Genomic DNA, 18,533 nt, shown 5'->3' on the forward strand with positions numbered 1-18,533 from the left:
CAGCCAGCGCTTGTGGCTAAAGCCTGGAGACCTGAGTCTGATCCTAGGAACCCATAAGGAAGAGAGAGAGACGTGACTCTTCAGAGTTGTTCTCTGAGCTCCACAGTCACCCCTCACACATCATGTGCACATATGTGATAATAATTATAAATATATAATAATGTAATTTTAATAATAAATGTAATATATAACTATATTATATATAAGTTAAATATGTATACCTATATTATAATAAATATATTGTAATATAATATATTGTAATATATAGTTGTTGTTGTTGTTGTTGTTATTATACTAAAAAGGAGAAATGGTTACAATATAGCTTAGTTGTCTTTCCCTGTTTGCACACTGATGGTCCCCTGGCCCTCCACTCTCCCCTTCTTACTATAGCCTGCTCCCTCTCCTTCCTTCCCCCTGACTAGGACTCTGGGACCTGGCCCTGATTCCACAGTTGACTCTACACAGCCCATTCTGGTCCTGCCCACAATTCCGCAGGCCCTGCTAGCCATGTCTGCAAGGCAGTGACATCAGTCCGTCATGGTGGTAGGATCTCCTGGTACCTAGAAAGACCCAGTGGGGAGAGGCTGCTGGCTCTGCCCCATATCCTTTCCTCCCAGGGTTTGCAGAATTGAAAGTCCAGTGTTTCTCTGCTCGGAAGCTGAAGCCAGAGGCCAATGCTCTCTCTGATGGCTAGCACTGGAGGGAGGGAGCCAGGGTCACTCACAATCTTGAGCATGTGAAAGCCTTTGACTCCCGGGCTCTACATCCAGGGCTCCACAGTGCACTGGGCTTTGACAAGAGGCAGGAGAGGAAGGAGCAGGGCAGGGAAGTTCAGTGGTGGGTGATCTTTGTCTCCTCTGGGGCATGGTAATGAACTTGGCCTCCTGGGACCAAAGACTGTCATTCTTTCAATTTATTTGTTTGTTTGTGTATGTGTGTGTGTGCTTGTGTGTACGCGTGCACGTATGTATGTGTCACAGTGCCTGCAGAGGCAGGTCAAAGGACAACTGGCAGGAGTCAATTGTCTTCTTCTACCATGTATGATCCAGGAATCAAACTTAACTTGTCAGGCTTTGGCGGCAAGTGCCTCCACCTGCTGAGCCATCTCGCCCACCCTATGGTTCTTTTTCAAATTCCTCAGCTGTCAGTTGGCGCTTAGATTCAAAGACAAGGGAGGCCTTACAAAGACTATCAGCCAGGCAGCCTCCGTGATCTACAGGAGGGATGGGCATGGAGCATCAGGGGCTGCAGCAAAGGGTGGGGAGGGACTCTTTAGCAAAAGAGGGTAGGGAGGGAAGAGCCAGAGCGGGGCCAGGCCAAGGACAGCAGTGGCCAGGGCAGGCTGGGCACTCACCCGTGGCTCCTCTGCTCATTGGCAGGTGACAGATGGCGGCACCATCAAGCAGAAGATCTTCACGTTTGACGCCATGTTCTCCACGAACTACTCGCACATGGAGAATTACCGCAAGAGGGAGGACCTTGTGTATCAGTCCACTGTGAGGTGAGGCCACCTGGGCTGGCGGCTGGCTGGCAGGTGGGAGGAAGGAGGGAGGGGCTGGGGTGGTGCTTTTCCATCCCCTAGACACTCTTAAACAGTGGCTCCCAAGTGTGGGTCATGACCCTTCCACGGGGTTCACACATCAGATATACTGCACAGTAGACATTTATGTTACGATTCACAACAGTAGCAGAATTACAGGTATGAAGTAGCAATGAAGTAATTTTATGGCTGGGGGTCACCATAGCATGAGGGACTGTGAAGGGCTGCAGCATCAGGAAGATTGAGAGCCAAGGCTCTGAGGGGTGCACCCACCTGCATGAGCTGGGGGGCTCTCTACACACGTGGAGCCCAGCCCTGGAAGGAGGGAAGAGGCAGGGAGAGGTGAGGCCATGGCTCCTCCTATGAGTTTGCAAGGTAGGCTTCATGAATCCCACCTGCAGGTGAGGAGCTGAGGTCCAGAGAGAGGCAGAGCTCTACCTAAAGTCACACAGCCTAGCATGACAGACCTGAGAGAGGAAGCAGCTCTGCCCAGCCTGGCCACATGTTTGATCATCTTCTGAGATCTCTAGGGTCACAAAGGTCCCAGTTCAGGGTCACCTGGACTCTCAGGTCAGGATGGAGCAGGGTCACCTGGACTCTCAGGTCAGGATCGAGCTGGGCAAGCAAAGGCTGCAGAGTCAAGACAGCTCAGCCTCATGCCAGGGTCCCACACTCTGCATAGGTGGGTGTTCACAGCCCTACATGGTCCCCAAGACTTCTGTTGTACTTTACTCCTCTGACTCTTTATACATGGAAGTCTCTCCTCCCAGAGGGCCTTTCCCACCTTGTGTCACCCGGTAAGCTCCTCTTCAGCCTTCAGAACCCCACTCAGGCAGGACCAGCAGGTTAGCAGAACAGGTCTCCCTGGGTTGGATGGCAGAGGCTCCCTCATTCTTCACCCTCCTCCAGCAAGGGGCTCTTATGACCTCTGTGAAATAGTTTCTTGTGGTGCTAGGTATGAACACACACACACATACATACACCACACATAACACATATACACACATACATACATACATACATATATAATATATACATACATATACACATATACAATATTTACATACATACAACACATACACACAAAAATACACACACATATACATATACACAATATATACACACATACACACACAACACATACACATACATACACATACAACACATACATATATATATACACACACAACACATATACACATATGCATATATATGCACATAAACACAACACATATATACAAGCACATACACACAACACATATACACATACAAAACATACACATGCACACACAACAGATATACATATACACACATATACTAATACTCCACACCTATATATATATATACATACTCACATATACACATATATACACATACCATACACATATACACACATACACAAATACATACACCACACACATATGCACACACACACACACATACCACACACACACACACAGAGTGATCTTTCATACTGTGTGGTAGATGCTTTTGCCTGATGCTCTCAGAGGGCAGTGCTACAACAGAACCTGTACTGGGAACAACAGGTGACAGCCTGTGTGACACCTTGCATAGTTCCACTTGGTTGGTGGCACAACTGGGACATTCCAGTGAGTGTCTGATGTCATGTGGTCTTTAGACACTGAGTCCTGGGGTGGACAAACCTCCACCCCCTAACTTGGACTTTCACCTACCCCCACCTCTGCGCTTAGCTCCCATTGTCCACCAAGGCCTGGTCACAAGTCAGTGCATGACTGAATTTGCAAAAAGAATACACCAAAGTCCTGGAGGTGCTCCATTGTGGTTGGGGGTGTTGGTTTGCAAGAGAATACAATCTCAGAATAGGACAGAAGAATTTTTGGTTTTCAAAGTGTCACTAGCTCTGCAGTGAGATCTGGCTAGGACCTCCTACCTGCAGAGTGAGGACCAGAAGGTGACCATGAGCCCTGATGGCCTCTCCAGGCTCCTCATCCCAGCCACTGAGCTAGGACCTCAGTCCCAGCCATTTTTCCCTGAGCACCTGAGACAGAGTGTACCCAAGGCTCACAGGAGGCAGGCAGATGCCTCTCTGTACCCCCTCCCCCCTTTTCTGAAAAAGAAACGAGTGCCAAGGAGAAATCAGTTGCCATCAAGATGAGAGCAGAGATAAAAAGCATTTTGGAGAGGAAAATAAGCAATGCCCTGGGAGCCCCAGAGAGTCCTCAGGCAGGGGACTTCCTGGCTTGGAGCCAGGTTTTCTGAAACCCAGCACCCGGCAGCAACAAATTCTTCCTTTTCAGTCTGCTTCTGGCTATAGGTGTGTCCTCCAGAGGCCTGCCTAGCTTTGATTCCTCAGACCACAAGGAAACCCCACGCCCCCGCCAATGCCCACTCCCACACCCCACACACCTGCTCCCAACCGTGCTCGCCAGCTTGGAGAAAGCCAGCAGGTGCCTGAAGGCTTCAAATCCTGGCACAGCCACTTCCTACCCAGTGACCTTGAGCCAGTCTCCCCCGCCCCACCCTCGGCCCCCCCGAAAGCAGGCTGACTAGACTATTCTTCCTGTAATCCTAGAATGTGTTAGACATTGGTGCCCATTTTCTCCAAGGCAAATGCTGGCTGATCCATTCGGTGGGCAGGTGACCTGGGGTCAGAGTTTCCCGGTCTCCAAACATAATTCTGAGGCCGAAGGTGTTCACCCCTAAGCCTCAAGCAACCCTCTCTCCCCACCGCAAGGCAAACCCAATTTTGCCCCGGATCCCCCATCCCGAAAGTCCCTATGTACACACTTCTTTCTCTTCTGCTGCTCTCTATCTTCAGTTAACCCCTTGAACTTGGAAAAGTAACATTTTTAACTCCCCCTTTTTTGCATTTTATTTTACAGAAGGGGTCACACAATTCAGTAAGGCCAAGGGATAACCCAGCTAAGGGTCTCCCATTGGAATGACATGAACTTGATCAAACCCCAAACCACCTCTTCCTACACCTATACCATGGTGCCATCTTTGTTTTACAGTTAATGAAAATAAGGCCCAGAGAGGGTATAGGACTTTTCCAAAGTCACACAGCAGCATGGACTTAAGTTCAGTCCTAGGATTTATGTGCCAGGCTCCTTTAGTCCTCCATGTTCATGCTGGGTTTCTGCACTATGAGACACCTGGGTATCCTGAGCAGAGGGCACCCCAGGGAGCAGAGCCACCATATGTAGGGGACACGGGGGCCAGTGAAAGAAGAGACCTATGAAATCAAGCAGTGTTGGGAACATCTTCCCGTGCCCAGCCAGTGAAGGAAGAGCCGCAGTGCCAGGCTGCAGGGCCCCATTAGGGCCAGCGGCGGGGCTCCGGGCTCCGCATTTACATATAAATGAAGATATTTACAAATTAATGCATCTCAGCCCAGAGTCCCAGCTCCACAGCTGTTCAGCTGCTTCCTCTTCAGCTGGGAAAGCGGGGTGAGAATGAGGCTGGGAATATTACCAGAAACCGGCAGAGAACAATTTCCTGGGGAGCCTCAAGGAGCCCCAGGGACTCCCCGTGTTTGTCCCCAGCTGGTGGGACTTGATCGGCAGAAGCTGGTCGACGACAGGGTGCCTGCCTCCTGCGGGCGCAGGTGTGAGTCCTTGTGATGCTACCTTGGGCTCGGGGGGTTCGTCCATTCAGTGTGTGGGGGACTCGGGGGTAGTGGGGAAGGGACTGGCTGGGAGTGGAGGATTCGCTCCTTAGACAGGAGTAGGGGGTGGGCGGGGCCTTAACAGGAGTAGGGAGTGGGCGGGGCCTTAACTAGAGACCAGGGTAAAGCAAGGAGCTGTAAAGTGTGTGTGTGTGTGTGTGTGTGTGTGTGTGTGTGTGTGTGACTTGAGTGGGGACATACGGGTATGCAGAATGACGCTTCCTCGACCTCTCTCTCTATGTCGTACACTGAAACGTGCTCTCCTACCTGAGAGCCTTGCAAACTTCACTAGTCCAGCCAATAACTTGACTGTGAGGATAGACTCTAGTCTTCATACTTAGGCAGTAGTTGTGCTGTCCCTGCATGGGCTTGGCCAGGCTGAGCTTGAGCCTTTACCCAAGCAACTTCCAGTGTGCAATCTCTATCTTGCAAATCCAAGCCATGTAAATAAGGGTCATGCAAATAGGGACCATGCAAATAGGGGCCATGCAAATCAGGGCACTCCCGATCAAGGGTGGGTCGCAGGGAATAGGGCCGGTGTGTCACAGAAGACATCCAAGCAGAGAACTAGAGTGCAAACAGTCATGCACGGAGGGTGGGGCAGGAAAGCAGGGGTCACTCCAAGAATCAGGCAGAGCAAGCACAAAGGCCCTGGGGTGAGAAGGGCTGCCTGGGGCGGAGCATGGCCAGGGCAGAGGAAATAACAAAGTAACAATTTACCCTTAGCACCCCAGGAGCCACGGGGAGCCACAGAGAGCGGCCCACCATGACCTGCATTTGAAAGTTCACACTTGTTACTGAGTAGAGACAAGAAAGCTAAGTGTTCCCTGGAGGACGCTGGGGCCTGATATCTGAGTCCCACAAACACTTGGTAGCACCTGTTCTCTCACCCACGGAGACCGACTGCCTGTTTGAGCACAGCATGAGCTGAGCATACAGCCATATATGATAGCAGAAAGTGGGGTGAGGTGGGGCATTGGCAGGTAGACACTGAAAGAAGTGATTGTCCCCAGTGGCTCTGACGTGTACACTAGAAATTGGATACCATGGAGTCCCGATCAGGTATTAAAACCTGTCTGTCCTTCCCCATGCTTTCCCCAGACAGCAAGGTTCCCCTGAGGGTCAATCCCTCCTCCCCTCCTTCAGCACCCCAGAGTCTGTTTGACATTTAGAGAGAGACAGTATGTGGTGGGGTCTAGAAAGAGGGGAAGTGGAGTCCAAACAGATATATAGCTAACCTTTGCAACAGTGAAGCCGGAGCTGTCTGAGGACTTGCTCAGACACACGCCGAGGTGACTCAGCTGGCAGGGCTGAGGAGATGGTGGCCACAGCAGCATTGAAAGTGGATCTAAAATCAAAAGTGGCTTTGAGACAAAATGGGTATGGCTGGCGGGAGGGGGGACTGGAGCTCTGAGTGGAGGAACGGTATGTTCAGTGGAGGTGGGAAGGTGCCCAGAAAGGGACAAGGCCACTCCGAGTAGGCAGACAATGATCCTTACAGAAGTCTTTTGGAATCATCTCCAATGAAAACACACTTCTGGGTTTTAAATAGACACATTGCCGGTTCAGTCCAAAGAGCCGAGCATCCGTGATCCTTTGAGAGCTTGCATGTCTTTACCTGATGGCATGCGTTACTGAGCAGCTCAGATCCTTGTCTTGCTGTGAGTACAAAGAAAATGCCATCCCAGCCTTGATAATTTGGAAGCCTCAATTCTTGGTCCCTTAGTCCTCTGGTTTCCATTGTAAGTCCTGCATCCGGTTTCTCCAAAATATATGTAATGGGAATTTCTTGCCCGTGAGACTCTCTGTAAGCACACATTAAGCACCTACTATGTGTAGAGCTTGCTGGGTATTAGGACAAACTCAGGCTCAGTCTCTCTGGAGATGGTCACCCAAGATCCTGCACACCCAGTTATGGTCCCGTCATGACCTGGGTCCCAACCCAGATCCTCGAGAAATCTGGATAAGAATGATGTAGTGAGAACAACCTTGGGCCCCTTCAAGTATGTCAGTCATAACAGTTGATGTCTATTTTAATCATAAACAGGAAACCCCCAGCATCCAGCCTGTGAGCTCTTGTCCCTATGGCAAAATCAAGTTTTAGAATGGAGCTGCAGTTCTCCTTATGGCCACTAGGGGAGCTTTCAGTGACTTGCCCTTTTGCATTCCCTGAGCCAAAGCTGGCCCCGACTAGGGCAGGGACATGGTCTGCTTGGAAGTTGCTGGGAAAAATGTGAATTCCAGAAACTTACAAGGGCCAAATTTGATTCAAGCCTGGAGTTAAGCCAGGGAACCAGGAAGTCGGGCTTTAAAGTGATGCTGGCAGCAAGACTTAAGGAGCCCACTGCCACACCACCTACCTGCTCCTAAGTGCCACCTGGTGCCAAAAGATCCGTGGACGTGGGCTGGAGACGTGGCTCAGTGGCTAAGAACACTGCCTGCTCTTTTAGAGGAGCAAATTTGGTTTCCAGCGCCTGCATCAGGAAGCTCACCAACCACTTGTAACTCTAGTTCCGGGCCTGGGGGAGGGGGGTGGGGGAATCTGATGTCTTCCTCGGGACTCCATGGACATCTGCAGCATAGTTCGGGCTGCTCCTCCGCACCTCCGAAAGTTTTAATACAACATCCTTTCCTCCCTCACTCCACCCATCCCCCAAAGTGGACACTCGCCATCCCTTCCCTGACATTGGCCTTCTGTGGCTTTTCTAAATGTCTTTCTTTATCTCTCCTCTTCTTAGGACCCCCAATGCCAGCCAGGGTGTTTCTGTCTTTATCCTGAACACACACATCCACACTTACATGTATGCGCATGCATGCATACACAGGCACACATACATACACACGTGTGCACACTTGCATGGGCAACCCATTCACCTCTGGCTTAGAGCCCCTCCATGGCCCCAACATCTCTATGGCTATAGAGAGCCTGCCTGTTTCCATGGTTAACAGGAGGACCAGAATACTTCCTCATTGTATCATGGGAGAGTAGAAACATTTTGAGGCAGGAAAAGGGAGTGTGCTTGCTGAGCCCAAGTTGCTATTAGGCAGCCTCGACCACCCACTTTCCCCAGGGAGATCACTGAGTTTACAAACCATCCCCAATCCATGGATAGAGAGGACAGGAGGGGCAGAACACACTTCAAAGCTGTCTGATGCCCTCTGGTGAAGCTCTGGGGTACTACAAGTAGGGGGCTTGCTTGAACTACCCACCCTTATCTCCAAAGATAGATTCCTAAGGGTAGGCAGGCACCCTCTGCCCACTGCTGTTGCCAGGGCCTCAGTGCCCTGCGCAGTAGTTTAGTGAAGGGTTGTTAGGCTAATGAGCTGGTAGCTACTGCTCTTCAGCAATCAGCCTGTCTTTGGTTTGCACTATCTGATTAAACCCAGCATTCGCTGTGTGATGCAGCCCTCAGGCCCCCTTCACATGGCTCCAGCTGAGGACCGAGTGACTTAGCTCCCTGCCAGCCAGTCCCGAGCTGATGGATGGAGACTAACAGGCAGCCCAATCTCTCCTCTGGGGGGTGTTACACCTCTAACCAGGAGCCTCCCAGGGACAGCATTGTCCCCAAGCTGTCAGGAGCCACTAGCCAGCACCAGGCTGTGCTCTGGGTAAGTGGTGGGAACATGGCCTTGATTCCTGCTGGGAACCTCTGCCTCATTATTCATCATTTAAGAAAAGCTTCTTTACTAACTGCAGGAACGGGGAGACAGGAGAACAAGGAAATTGGGGTTGTTCTTTCCCTGGAGTGGACATTCCTAGCTCTCTACTGATAACAGTAGAGAGTGAGAAGTGAATGGGCACTGTTGCCTGAGCTGCAGCTTTGCTGTGGCCTTCACAGTGAAGCAGACATGACCTCATTAAGGACCAGACATTCTGCATGTAGGGGACAGCAGCTGGAGCAGGCGGTGTGTGTATGGAGAGGCCAAGCGGGTGGAGACTCAGTATCCCCACTGAGTGGGGAGCCAGGGGAAGCCGAGAGGCCAGCCAGGTGTTGCAGAACAGTACGGAATCTTCCCGTGAGATGCAGCTTCCGCACCAGGCCCAGGATTCTAGAACCCGCCCCCTGCCCAGACAGGGCAGCACCGCTGGTCCACAGGCCAAACAGACACACCAGGGAGACTGAGACAGGAGGATTGCTGAGCATCCAAGGCCAAGCTGAGCCAGAGTGAAAAGAAATGAAAAATTCTGAGTTCTGATCCATTACATAAGCCAAGGGGGGCAGGGACCCGGGCATCAGGTCCCTTATGAGCCCAAGCTGATTTCAACCAGTAGGCAGAGTGAAGACAATGGCCCAGAGCATGCTGGGACATAGGAAATCTCGAATTGTGCTCTAAGGGTGGAGAGGACCCCCTGAAAAAAGGTCATTATAGCTCGACTCCCCCTGAAAGGTAAAGGGTCACCATGGAGATGATGGGAAGGGAATTGGAACTGGGAGGATACACTGAGCCCTGATGGACTAGAGCTGAGGATGTGAGGAGAGAGGCCCAGCTGACTCCTGTGGCCTCACTGCAGCACAGAGAGAGACGGGGGGGGGGGGGCAGACTCTTCCCTGAATTGGGAACTGGTGAGGTTCAGGGTTCTTAAGTGCTGCTTGGATTTGGAGTACCACAGTGTGGACCCCCATAAGTGGAGAGATGAAGCAGACCACTGGAAACATGGATCAAGGAGAAGTTGCTAGAATCACGACACATAGATGTGACTTACAGCCACTGTCTCCTCCCAGACTCAGAACGGCCAGAAGCCTTCAGTGTCATCCAGGTGCCATCCCTTTCATTCTCTGGATGGGAAGCTAAGGCCCAGAGAATGAGGGTCACTTCCCTTTGATCACACAGCAAGTAGGCATCAGAGTCAAAACTCAATCTTCAATGGCCCGAGGTTGGTGTCGCCAGACCCAGCCTCAGGGATAGAATTGCTGACATGGAAAATAATTTATCTACCTACAGTAAGAAACACATGCACGCGCACACGCACATGCACACGCAATGCAGTCTTTTTACTTGTAAGTAAAACACCAGTAACAGGCTGCCAGCTTTACTACTAATTATATAACCATTTTATTGCTGGTATTAAAAAAAAAACCTGAAGGCTGAAACTGTCCTGGAAAGGCCTAATTTAGTAAACAGCTCAGAACAAAGTCTTTGTCACACAGGTGTTGCCGCACGTTAGAAGGGGCGCCGGGTGATTCAGACCTCCTCCATAATATGTTACTCGTGGCCTAATAACATTTCCCAGGTCTGAGAGAAGCTCTGTTGCCATGGAAGGTAATTGTGTTTGTGGTGATGAGTGTGGAGGAGGCTGATGGAACTGGGAGGGGTGGCACAGACAGACAAATGGACAGACAGGAAGATGGACAAACTGGTGAGTGCATGGATGGATGGATGGATGGATGGATGGATGGATGGATGGATGGATTGGTGAATGTACACACACACACACACACATATACATACATACATACATATATATATATATATAGGCATGTATGTATGTATTATGTGTAGATGTATAGATAATTGTATGTATGTATGTCTGGATGGATAGATGGATGGATGGATGTCTGGATGGATAGATGGATGGATGGATGGATGGATGGATGGATGGATGGATGGATGGATGGTGTATATGTGTGTATATATGTAAGTATGTGTGAATAAATGGGTGGATGGATGATTTGTATGTATATACACATGCATATTTGAGTGGATGATAGATGGTTGGATGGACAGATGGATGCATGGATGCACAGGTAATTTGGTGGCTGACTGACAGCATGGGCTGATGGATGAGTAGATGGATGGATAAAACAATGGATGGATAGATGGGCAATTAATGAGTGGAAAGCTGGGTAGTTATGTAGACATATGGATGGATAGACAGATAGACATGTGTAGGTAGGTAGCTAGGTGTTCATGCATGGGTAAGTTGAGGAAAAACTCACCCTAGGTATCCATATAGAGACAAGGGCCTGAGGATGGTGAGCCTTGAATAAAGCTGGTGTCATTGCAAATGATACCTTCAGCCAAGACCAGAGAACCAGAGAGGCCGAGTGACCTGTGATGGAGCTGGACCGCAGGCCAGGCTTTCCAATGCCTGGGCAAAGGCTGTGGGTTTCTTTGCAGTTCTCTCTCGGGGCATCATGGTCCCTCATGTGCAGCATCCTTCCATGTCCACCCAGCATCCAGAGGGGCTTCCTAAAGGGGCATCGTGTCATGCACCCACTACTACAGCCCTGCAAGGGCCCCACACAAGCCGGGCACTGAGCTCAGCTTCTATCAGATCCTCCTACCTGTCCCACCCTCCTGGCTGTCCCCTCCCTGCCTCCTCACCAAAGGCTCCACTCACCCAGGCCTTCTTGTCAAGTTTGTAGTCAGCCCAGGACATTTGCTCTGGCCCTTCCATCCCAGCCTCAGACCAGAACCAAACCACCTTGGCAATGGCCACCTGGGCTCCCTGGTCATCCACAAGCAGTGGCAGCCGTTACACTGCCCCCCTGGTGGCTAAGGTGAGTTGCTGGTCTCCGCTGAGGCCCCCACTCTCTGATTTACCAGAAGATCTTTTCTTTTGACCCTAACAGTGCACATGCCTTGCGAACCATGATTTGTTCCCACTGGCTCCCTTCTGCCAGACTTCCAGAGAGACAGCAAGTAGCCCTTCCCCATCCAGAGACTGAGAGCTACCGCATACACAAATAAGAGAGCCCCGATAGAGGGCCTGGCTAGCCGATTTACATGGAACCTGGGCTAGTGACAGAGCAGACGCATCCTGCCACACAGCTTGTCTGAGCCTCGGTTTCCACTCACCCGATTCCCACATGAAGGGCGCCTCACTTCCCTGAATGGTTGAGGGAAGTGGGAAGCAGACAGGATGCTCCACTGGTGGCTGCTGGTTGCTGCACGCAGCCTTTCCTGGAGCCAGAGGCTTATACACGGGAGGCTGTTGGCCGCAGTTTCCCTGTGAGCTGGATAAATATTGTGGGTATTTGGGGAGGTGAGCACAGTTAACTGATGGTCTTGCTCCCCTCCTACGTGGCCGTGTCGGTGCACCTGCCTCTTTTTCTTCCCTGCTAGGCGATTGTGTGTTTCGAGGGAAGCAAGGGACCAAATCCAGCCATTGATCTTCCCCCTGGCCCTGCTTACGATGTCTGAGTGTTCTGATTTAACATCTCTGCCGCCTTTTGCTTCTTACTTGGGAGCCATGATGGTCCCCAAGTCCGCAGCCTGGGGTAGCAGAGCCATGGTAATGTGTTAGGATGTTGGGGCATGCCGTACACCATTCACAATTCACACAGTTATGAGTATTTCCTTATGTCACAGCAAAATAGGCCCCGCTCCTCTGGCCTCTGTCATGGCTCCAAATAGGAAGCTCATGGAGGTTGTAGGACTTGCCCGAGGTCACCCAGATAGCAAGTGACCGAGGAGAGGCGAACGCTCCAGCAGGGCCCAGACTGTAGCCACTGTGCTGTTAGTGCTAAGTGATGTTGGCAATGTTGGCCATGCAGGGCCCCAAGACCCTGGGCTGTGATACAGGTGGTGAGCAGGTTCTGTGGTGAGGCTGGGGGTGGGGGGTAATGGGGGGAGAATGGAGGCAAAGCTTCTTCACTAGAAAAAAAAGAGGCAAGGCAAGCTCCCACATCTGCTGGGGGAATGGATGAGTTCTTATCTTGCAAACGCCTCTCCCGGCCTTTGGCAAGCAGGCCTGTGGGGAAGACAACACAGCTGTGTATTTTTACAGTGCGTTTTGTGCCTTACCTGCATGGTCTTGTGTTCTGTGTGGGATAAATTGGATGTCATAAAATGTAATAGGAAAGGAGGGAGAAGCCAGTGAGTGACAGATGTGTGTGCCTGCAGAATGAGCCTCCCCCCCAGCCCTCCCCCATGGTCTTTACTGAGGGTCCTCTCAGCTCCCCCCACCCTCCCACTGTGGTTTCTGTCTGTGTTGGCCTTGTGCCTATTTGGCCCTGCAAAGCTCAGCCCTGGAGAAGGGCGGGGAGGAGGAAGAGGCACGAAGGAGAAGCTCTTCTGGCTCTGTGAATGGAGGGGCAACCTGGGTATTCCTTGTGGCCCTCCCTCCTAAGGGCAGCACCCACAGATCCACTCCCAGTCCCAGCTGTCCAGGGGCTGTCCAGGCATGAAGCTGTGGTCTTCAGACCCCCACCCCCACCCCGCTCTGAGTAAGCACTGACCCAGATAGCCACATGGCTCCTTCCTTCGGTCCCTCCTGGTCTCTGTTTTGACATTTCCCCTCGGCAAAAGACCTTCTCCCCTGACCACCTTGTCTAAAACAGCAATCTGGACTGGGGAGATGGTTTGTCAAGTACTTGAGGGACAGGACACACTGCTTCAGCTCCTGAATTTGATCCCAGGACTCACATAAGAAGCCGAACAGGGCAGTCCGTGCCTGTTATCCTATCCTGGGAAGGGAGAGGCAGGGAGCTTCCTGAGGCTTTCTGGTCACCCTAAGTAGTGAGCTCCAAGTTCAGCAAGACCCACATTCATTGTGTGCGTGCGTGCGTGCGTGTCTGTGTATGTGTGCATGCGTGTGATCACCTCTGCGCTGCTCTCAGTTTCCTCATAACACATTGCTCACTGACCTGGTATGGCAGGAGTTTCTTCAATGGCTCATTCTCTGTCGCCTTATATACTAGACACAGATTCTTTCATTCACCGTTCTCTCTGAGCCATCCTTAGCTTCTGGAAGCCTGCCTGGGGCTGTCAGTGCCTTGATTGCAGTGAATGGGTGAATCTAATATGAGGTAGCAGCAGCTGGGGGCCCTCGAGGGCCATGGACAGGAGAATGACCTGTGCCTTGCTGGTGAAGCAGGAGCTGGCCACTCTGTAGCTGTCCGCTGTCCTGAACTCTTCCGGCTGCCACCGTCAGCAGCGCCATTACCACTGCGCGCTCAGAAGGAAGCAGCTTTGAGGTTGGGCGGGTGGCTCAGTTGGAAGAAGGTTCACCTGGCAAGGATGAAACCCTGCACTCCATACCCCCTATATAAACAGGGCAGGCAGAGTTGGGCAGTGCCTGCAATCCAGCACGTGGGATGTGGACATAGGAGGCTTAGGAATTCAAGGCCATCCTTGGCTATTTATCACATTTGAGGTCAACCTAGGCTACATGAGGCCCTGTCTCAAAAAGAGAAAAGAAAGGAAAGGAAAGAAGAAAAGAGTGAATCAGACTTAGTAGCACATATCTTAGGAATCGAACACCTGCCACGCCTGTTCCTACGACCTGCGACTCCCAATTTGTTGCCTCTTAGAGCTAAAGCCTCCCCTGGACCCACTGAACTCTGAAGCCTCTACTTCTCCCTAGCAAGGACCTCTGTGATTCCATCAGCCACCTGGGCAATCCATCAGCATCATACCTGCAAAGTCCCTCTTGCCATTGGAGGCGACATATTCAGACATGTGAATCTCTGAGGGGACGTTCCCACACAGCTGTGGGCATCATCGCAGCACCAGGACTCAGTATCTGCAGTCGCTGTCTCTGTGGAAGGGGACTTCACTGGGGATAGGAGAGAGGGCGTTTCCCTCTTCCCTTTGCAACCCTGGATCCTCTGACGGGGTCTGGTGCAGCACAAAAACCCCTTGGCACCTCTGGGTCAGGAGTCCATTAACCTACCCACGTGCTCCACCAAAGCCAGCTTGGATCCATGCAGTCTGCGTCGGTGGGGCTGAGTCCTCACCCTGCTGAAGATGCTGTGTGGGGCCAGGAGGAACTTTCCCCCGAGGAAAACTGAGGCTGGAGAGGGAGGAGGGGAGAAGAGGTCAAATCAGAGAGGCAGAATCTTCCCACAATACCCTTCACATGGGTTCCTTCCAGGTCCCAGTTGTACAACTATGTGGTAAAACCAAAACAGATGCTTATGGCAAGAGGTGACAAGGCAGAGTCATTCTGGAGCCCAATCTCTGATTTACCACTGACTGCTTAGGAACCCTGGCAAGTCACCATCTCTCAGGGTCTCAGTTTTCTCCACCTCCAAATCAGAGACAGTGATGGTGGTGCCTATCTACAGATGGCTTGTCAGGCAGATATGAGGCAGGCAATGTCCAGGGCTGGCCCAAGGCACATGAAGAAATACACTGATGTCCAGGGAAGCGGTATGTGAGCCACAAGCCTTCAGGGAATACTGACCCTTGCTGTCCATGGGTTAGGCACAGTTCTGGGCTCCAGGGAGACATCCGTGGCAATGCAGCTACCCAGGACTCCTCTTCCCCACAGGGTAGAGCTTACCACAGCTTCCATTTTATAGAAGGGAAAGCCAAGGCCTGAATCTGCCAAGCATCTGCCTGAAAATCCAAGGAGCCGGTGTGCACAACCAACCCTCCCTCTCAGCCACAATGCTCTGAGCCCTCCTCACTCTGCACCAGTACTCAGAGCCCTGGAACCCTGCCCTGGATCTTTCTGGAAAACTTGGACGCGTTTCCTAAGCAGGGGTATCTTCTCCTCCTGACGGCCATCTAGGGACGACGTGAAAATTTGGCTTTGATCAAATTAGGCCCGAGTTGTAGCGTAACTTTCTCCATTCACTGCAAAGCTAATAAACTAATAAATTAGACAAATGAAAATATCCCTGGCCCGGGCCACACACTAAAGCATCAACCGTAATTGCTTTCACCGGCCGGGGCCAATTTCTCAAATTTCGCCTTGGCCACCTTTCCCCAGCTCACCGTGTCCCTAATAAGGCATAGCTCACTCTATAAACAATTCAATTGACTCACTTACTTTAAATACAGTAGAGCTGAAAAGCACCCAGGAACCCACTCTGGGGTGTTTGTTTCCCTGGGAGAGGAATCCATCCAGGGTTTGCAAAACCAACGATCTCTAGTGTGGGTCAACCCAGCCCAGTGTGGTTGTTCCTTAGCCAGAGTGCACTGTCTGAGGATCTTGTAGGCTGTCCACACAGATAAAGATGGCACAAATTTGGGGTGATGCTTGTCCCTGGAGCTGTGTGGGGCCCTGTGCTGTGAATTCCATGGGCATCCATTTAAGGTTCTGACACAGGGAGCATGCATGGGTCCTTCTCTGATGAGCCCCGCTTTGCAAGAGAGAAGAGTGGACCAGGCCAAACGACTTGCCTGGGGCTACACCGAGTAAGACTCAGCAGAGCAGAGGCCTGGATAGGATTCAGTTTCCACGGCTGGTGCACCTTGTCTCTTGCGCTGTCTGTGTAGATGACTGACATTTCCGGCCTGGTAAACAACTGGGGACCCTGACTGCTAGGAGACGTTACGCCTTGAGCTTATGGGAGGTGTTCATAGCCTTGTGGATAGGGCTGGGCAAGCAGGACTGCGGTGTGCTCAGGGGCAAATGCCTGGTGAAGATAACTATAAGACACCCCCCCTCCAGAGTCTGCAGTGGTCATCTTGGCTCTCCTGGAGGAGGAGAGGGAGGGACAAGGGCATTGTGCATTAGCCAGAGATCATAGTTGGTGTGAATGAGTGAGCTGAGGTTGGATAAGGAAAAAAACAGTCTTCCAGATATAATGCACGGCAGAGGTATAGGCCGAGCAGGGGTCCCAGGGATCCCTGTCTACTGTGAAGTGGGGTGAGGACTAGGGGATCCCAGACACAGACAACATTTATCTTCTCTCTCACCTACTATCAGGGAATCACCCTGTGGAAACCTTGGAGTTGTCATCTGAGAGTCTCTCATCTTGGGATCTCTGTCCTCGTAATCCTTCCTTCCTAAGCTTTGCCTGACTGTCCAGCTGCTGAAGGCTTCCTCTGGGCAAGCCCGCCATGCCCATCACTCTGATGACGTCACACTGATGATTTAACGTGGGTTTAGGTGGCTCCTCCCATCCCCGCCTGCAGCACTAGCAAGCAAACTCCACTGGGACAGGGAGCATGGCTTCACTGTCATTGCTGTCCTGGTTATTATCCTGGGAACCAGGAAGTGACACATGTAAACTAAGTGGTGTTATTACATGGAGGGAAGAAGCTGGATGGGTGGGCGGATGGATGGATGGATGGATGGATGGATGGATGGATGGACAGACAAAAAGATGGGTAGGTAGATAGATGTAGGCATAGTAGCTTGTATATGGATGGGTAGATGGACAGATGGATGGACAGATGAATGAATGGGTGGTGGATGTATGTGGATGAATGAATGGACAGATGGTAGATGGATGGGTGTATGGGTGGTGTATGGATGGACAGATGGATGGTGGGTGGATAGGCGGGTGGATAGGTGGGTGGGTAGATGGATGGTAGATTGATGGATAGATGGATGAACAGATGGACAGACAGGTGGATGAATGGATGGATGGACAGATGGGTAGATGACAGGCAGATGGTGAAAAGATAGAAGAATAGTTGCTGCATGGCTAGATGGGCAAATAAATTGCTAAATAAAGCATAGTAGGTAGATGTATAGATGGATAAAGTAGATGAATGGATAGATAACAAATAGAAGGTGAATGAATGGATAATAATGGATGATGAGTGGGTGGGCAGATGGACAAATCAGGTAGAATGGTTAACGCATGGATGGACTAAGAGATTATTCACGGATAGTGATGGATAGATAAATGATGGATGGATGGATGGATGGATGGATGGATGGATGGATGGATGGACAGATGGATAGATGATGGACAGATGAACAAAGAATCGGATGGTACACAATGGATGGACGATAGATATTGAATGGTGACTAGTGGATGGATAGATGAATGATGGGTGGATGGGTGGACATGAATGGATAATGGATGGTAAATGGATGAATGGTGAATGGATGAAAATAGTGGATGGATGGATGGATGGATGGATGGATGGATGGATGGATGGATGGATGGGTGGATGGATAAATGGACTGCTACACTGGATGCTAAGACCCCAAGTAGAAACCTCAACCCACAGCTGGCATAGCAAAGTCACTCCTTGTTCATGAGGTTAAAGCCTAGGCATGCTCTAACTCAGGGTTCCGGCTTCTCTCCTGCTCTCTTTCTGGAAAGCAGAGCCTTTGATGGGAAACTAGGACCTAAAGCTAACCCCAAACCAATTGGGGTTGTCAGCCATGCCAGTCACTGGGTCTGGGCTCTGCCAGGCAAGATGCCAACTAGCAAGGCCAGGCCTTTGTGACCTTGGCCCTGTCAAAGCAGAGCTGTCCCCTGGCCTCTTCTTCCTGGCATGGGCTGGTCAGCCCCATGGCCTCCAGCATGAGCTCCAGAGCTGAAGACTGGGGGGAGGAACATCTCCTTTCAACAGGAGCAATCACCCCAAGCTTTTCAGAAGCCACAGCTACCCTGGCCTGGCCCTGCTCAGAGCCGCAGAGGCTGTCCCTCCTGCGAGACCTATCTCAGTCCCTTCCATCTCCAGCACAGGCGTGGACAGTTGTCT

General features: G+C 51.2%; 1 protein-coding gene across 1 annotated transcript in view; it reads left to right on the plus strand.

Annotated features, from left to right (window-relative positions):
* The window catches only part of Igsf21 (immunoglobin superfamily member 21), a 219,300-nt gene that overhangs the window by 137,551 nt on the left and 63,216 nt on the right, over positions 1-18,533 (plus strand). Inside the window, exon 3 of the mRNA XM_021161084.2 lies at positions 1,380-1,501. Coding sequence (XP_021016743.1) covers positions 1,380-1,501 — 122 coding nt within the window. The remainder of the gene's footprint in view (positions 1-1,379; positions 1,502-18,533) is intronic.

This window comes from Mus caroli, unplaced genomic scaffold (assembly GCF_978045245.1).
Source record: "Mus caroli unplaced genomic scaffold, Mus_caroli_1 scaffold_6, whole genome shotgun sequence".
Lineage (NCBI taxonomy): Eukaryota > Metazoa > Chordata > Mammalia > Rodentia > Muridae > Mus > Mus caroli.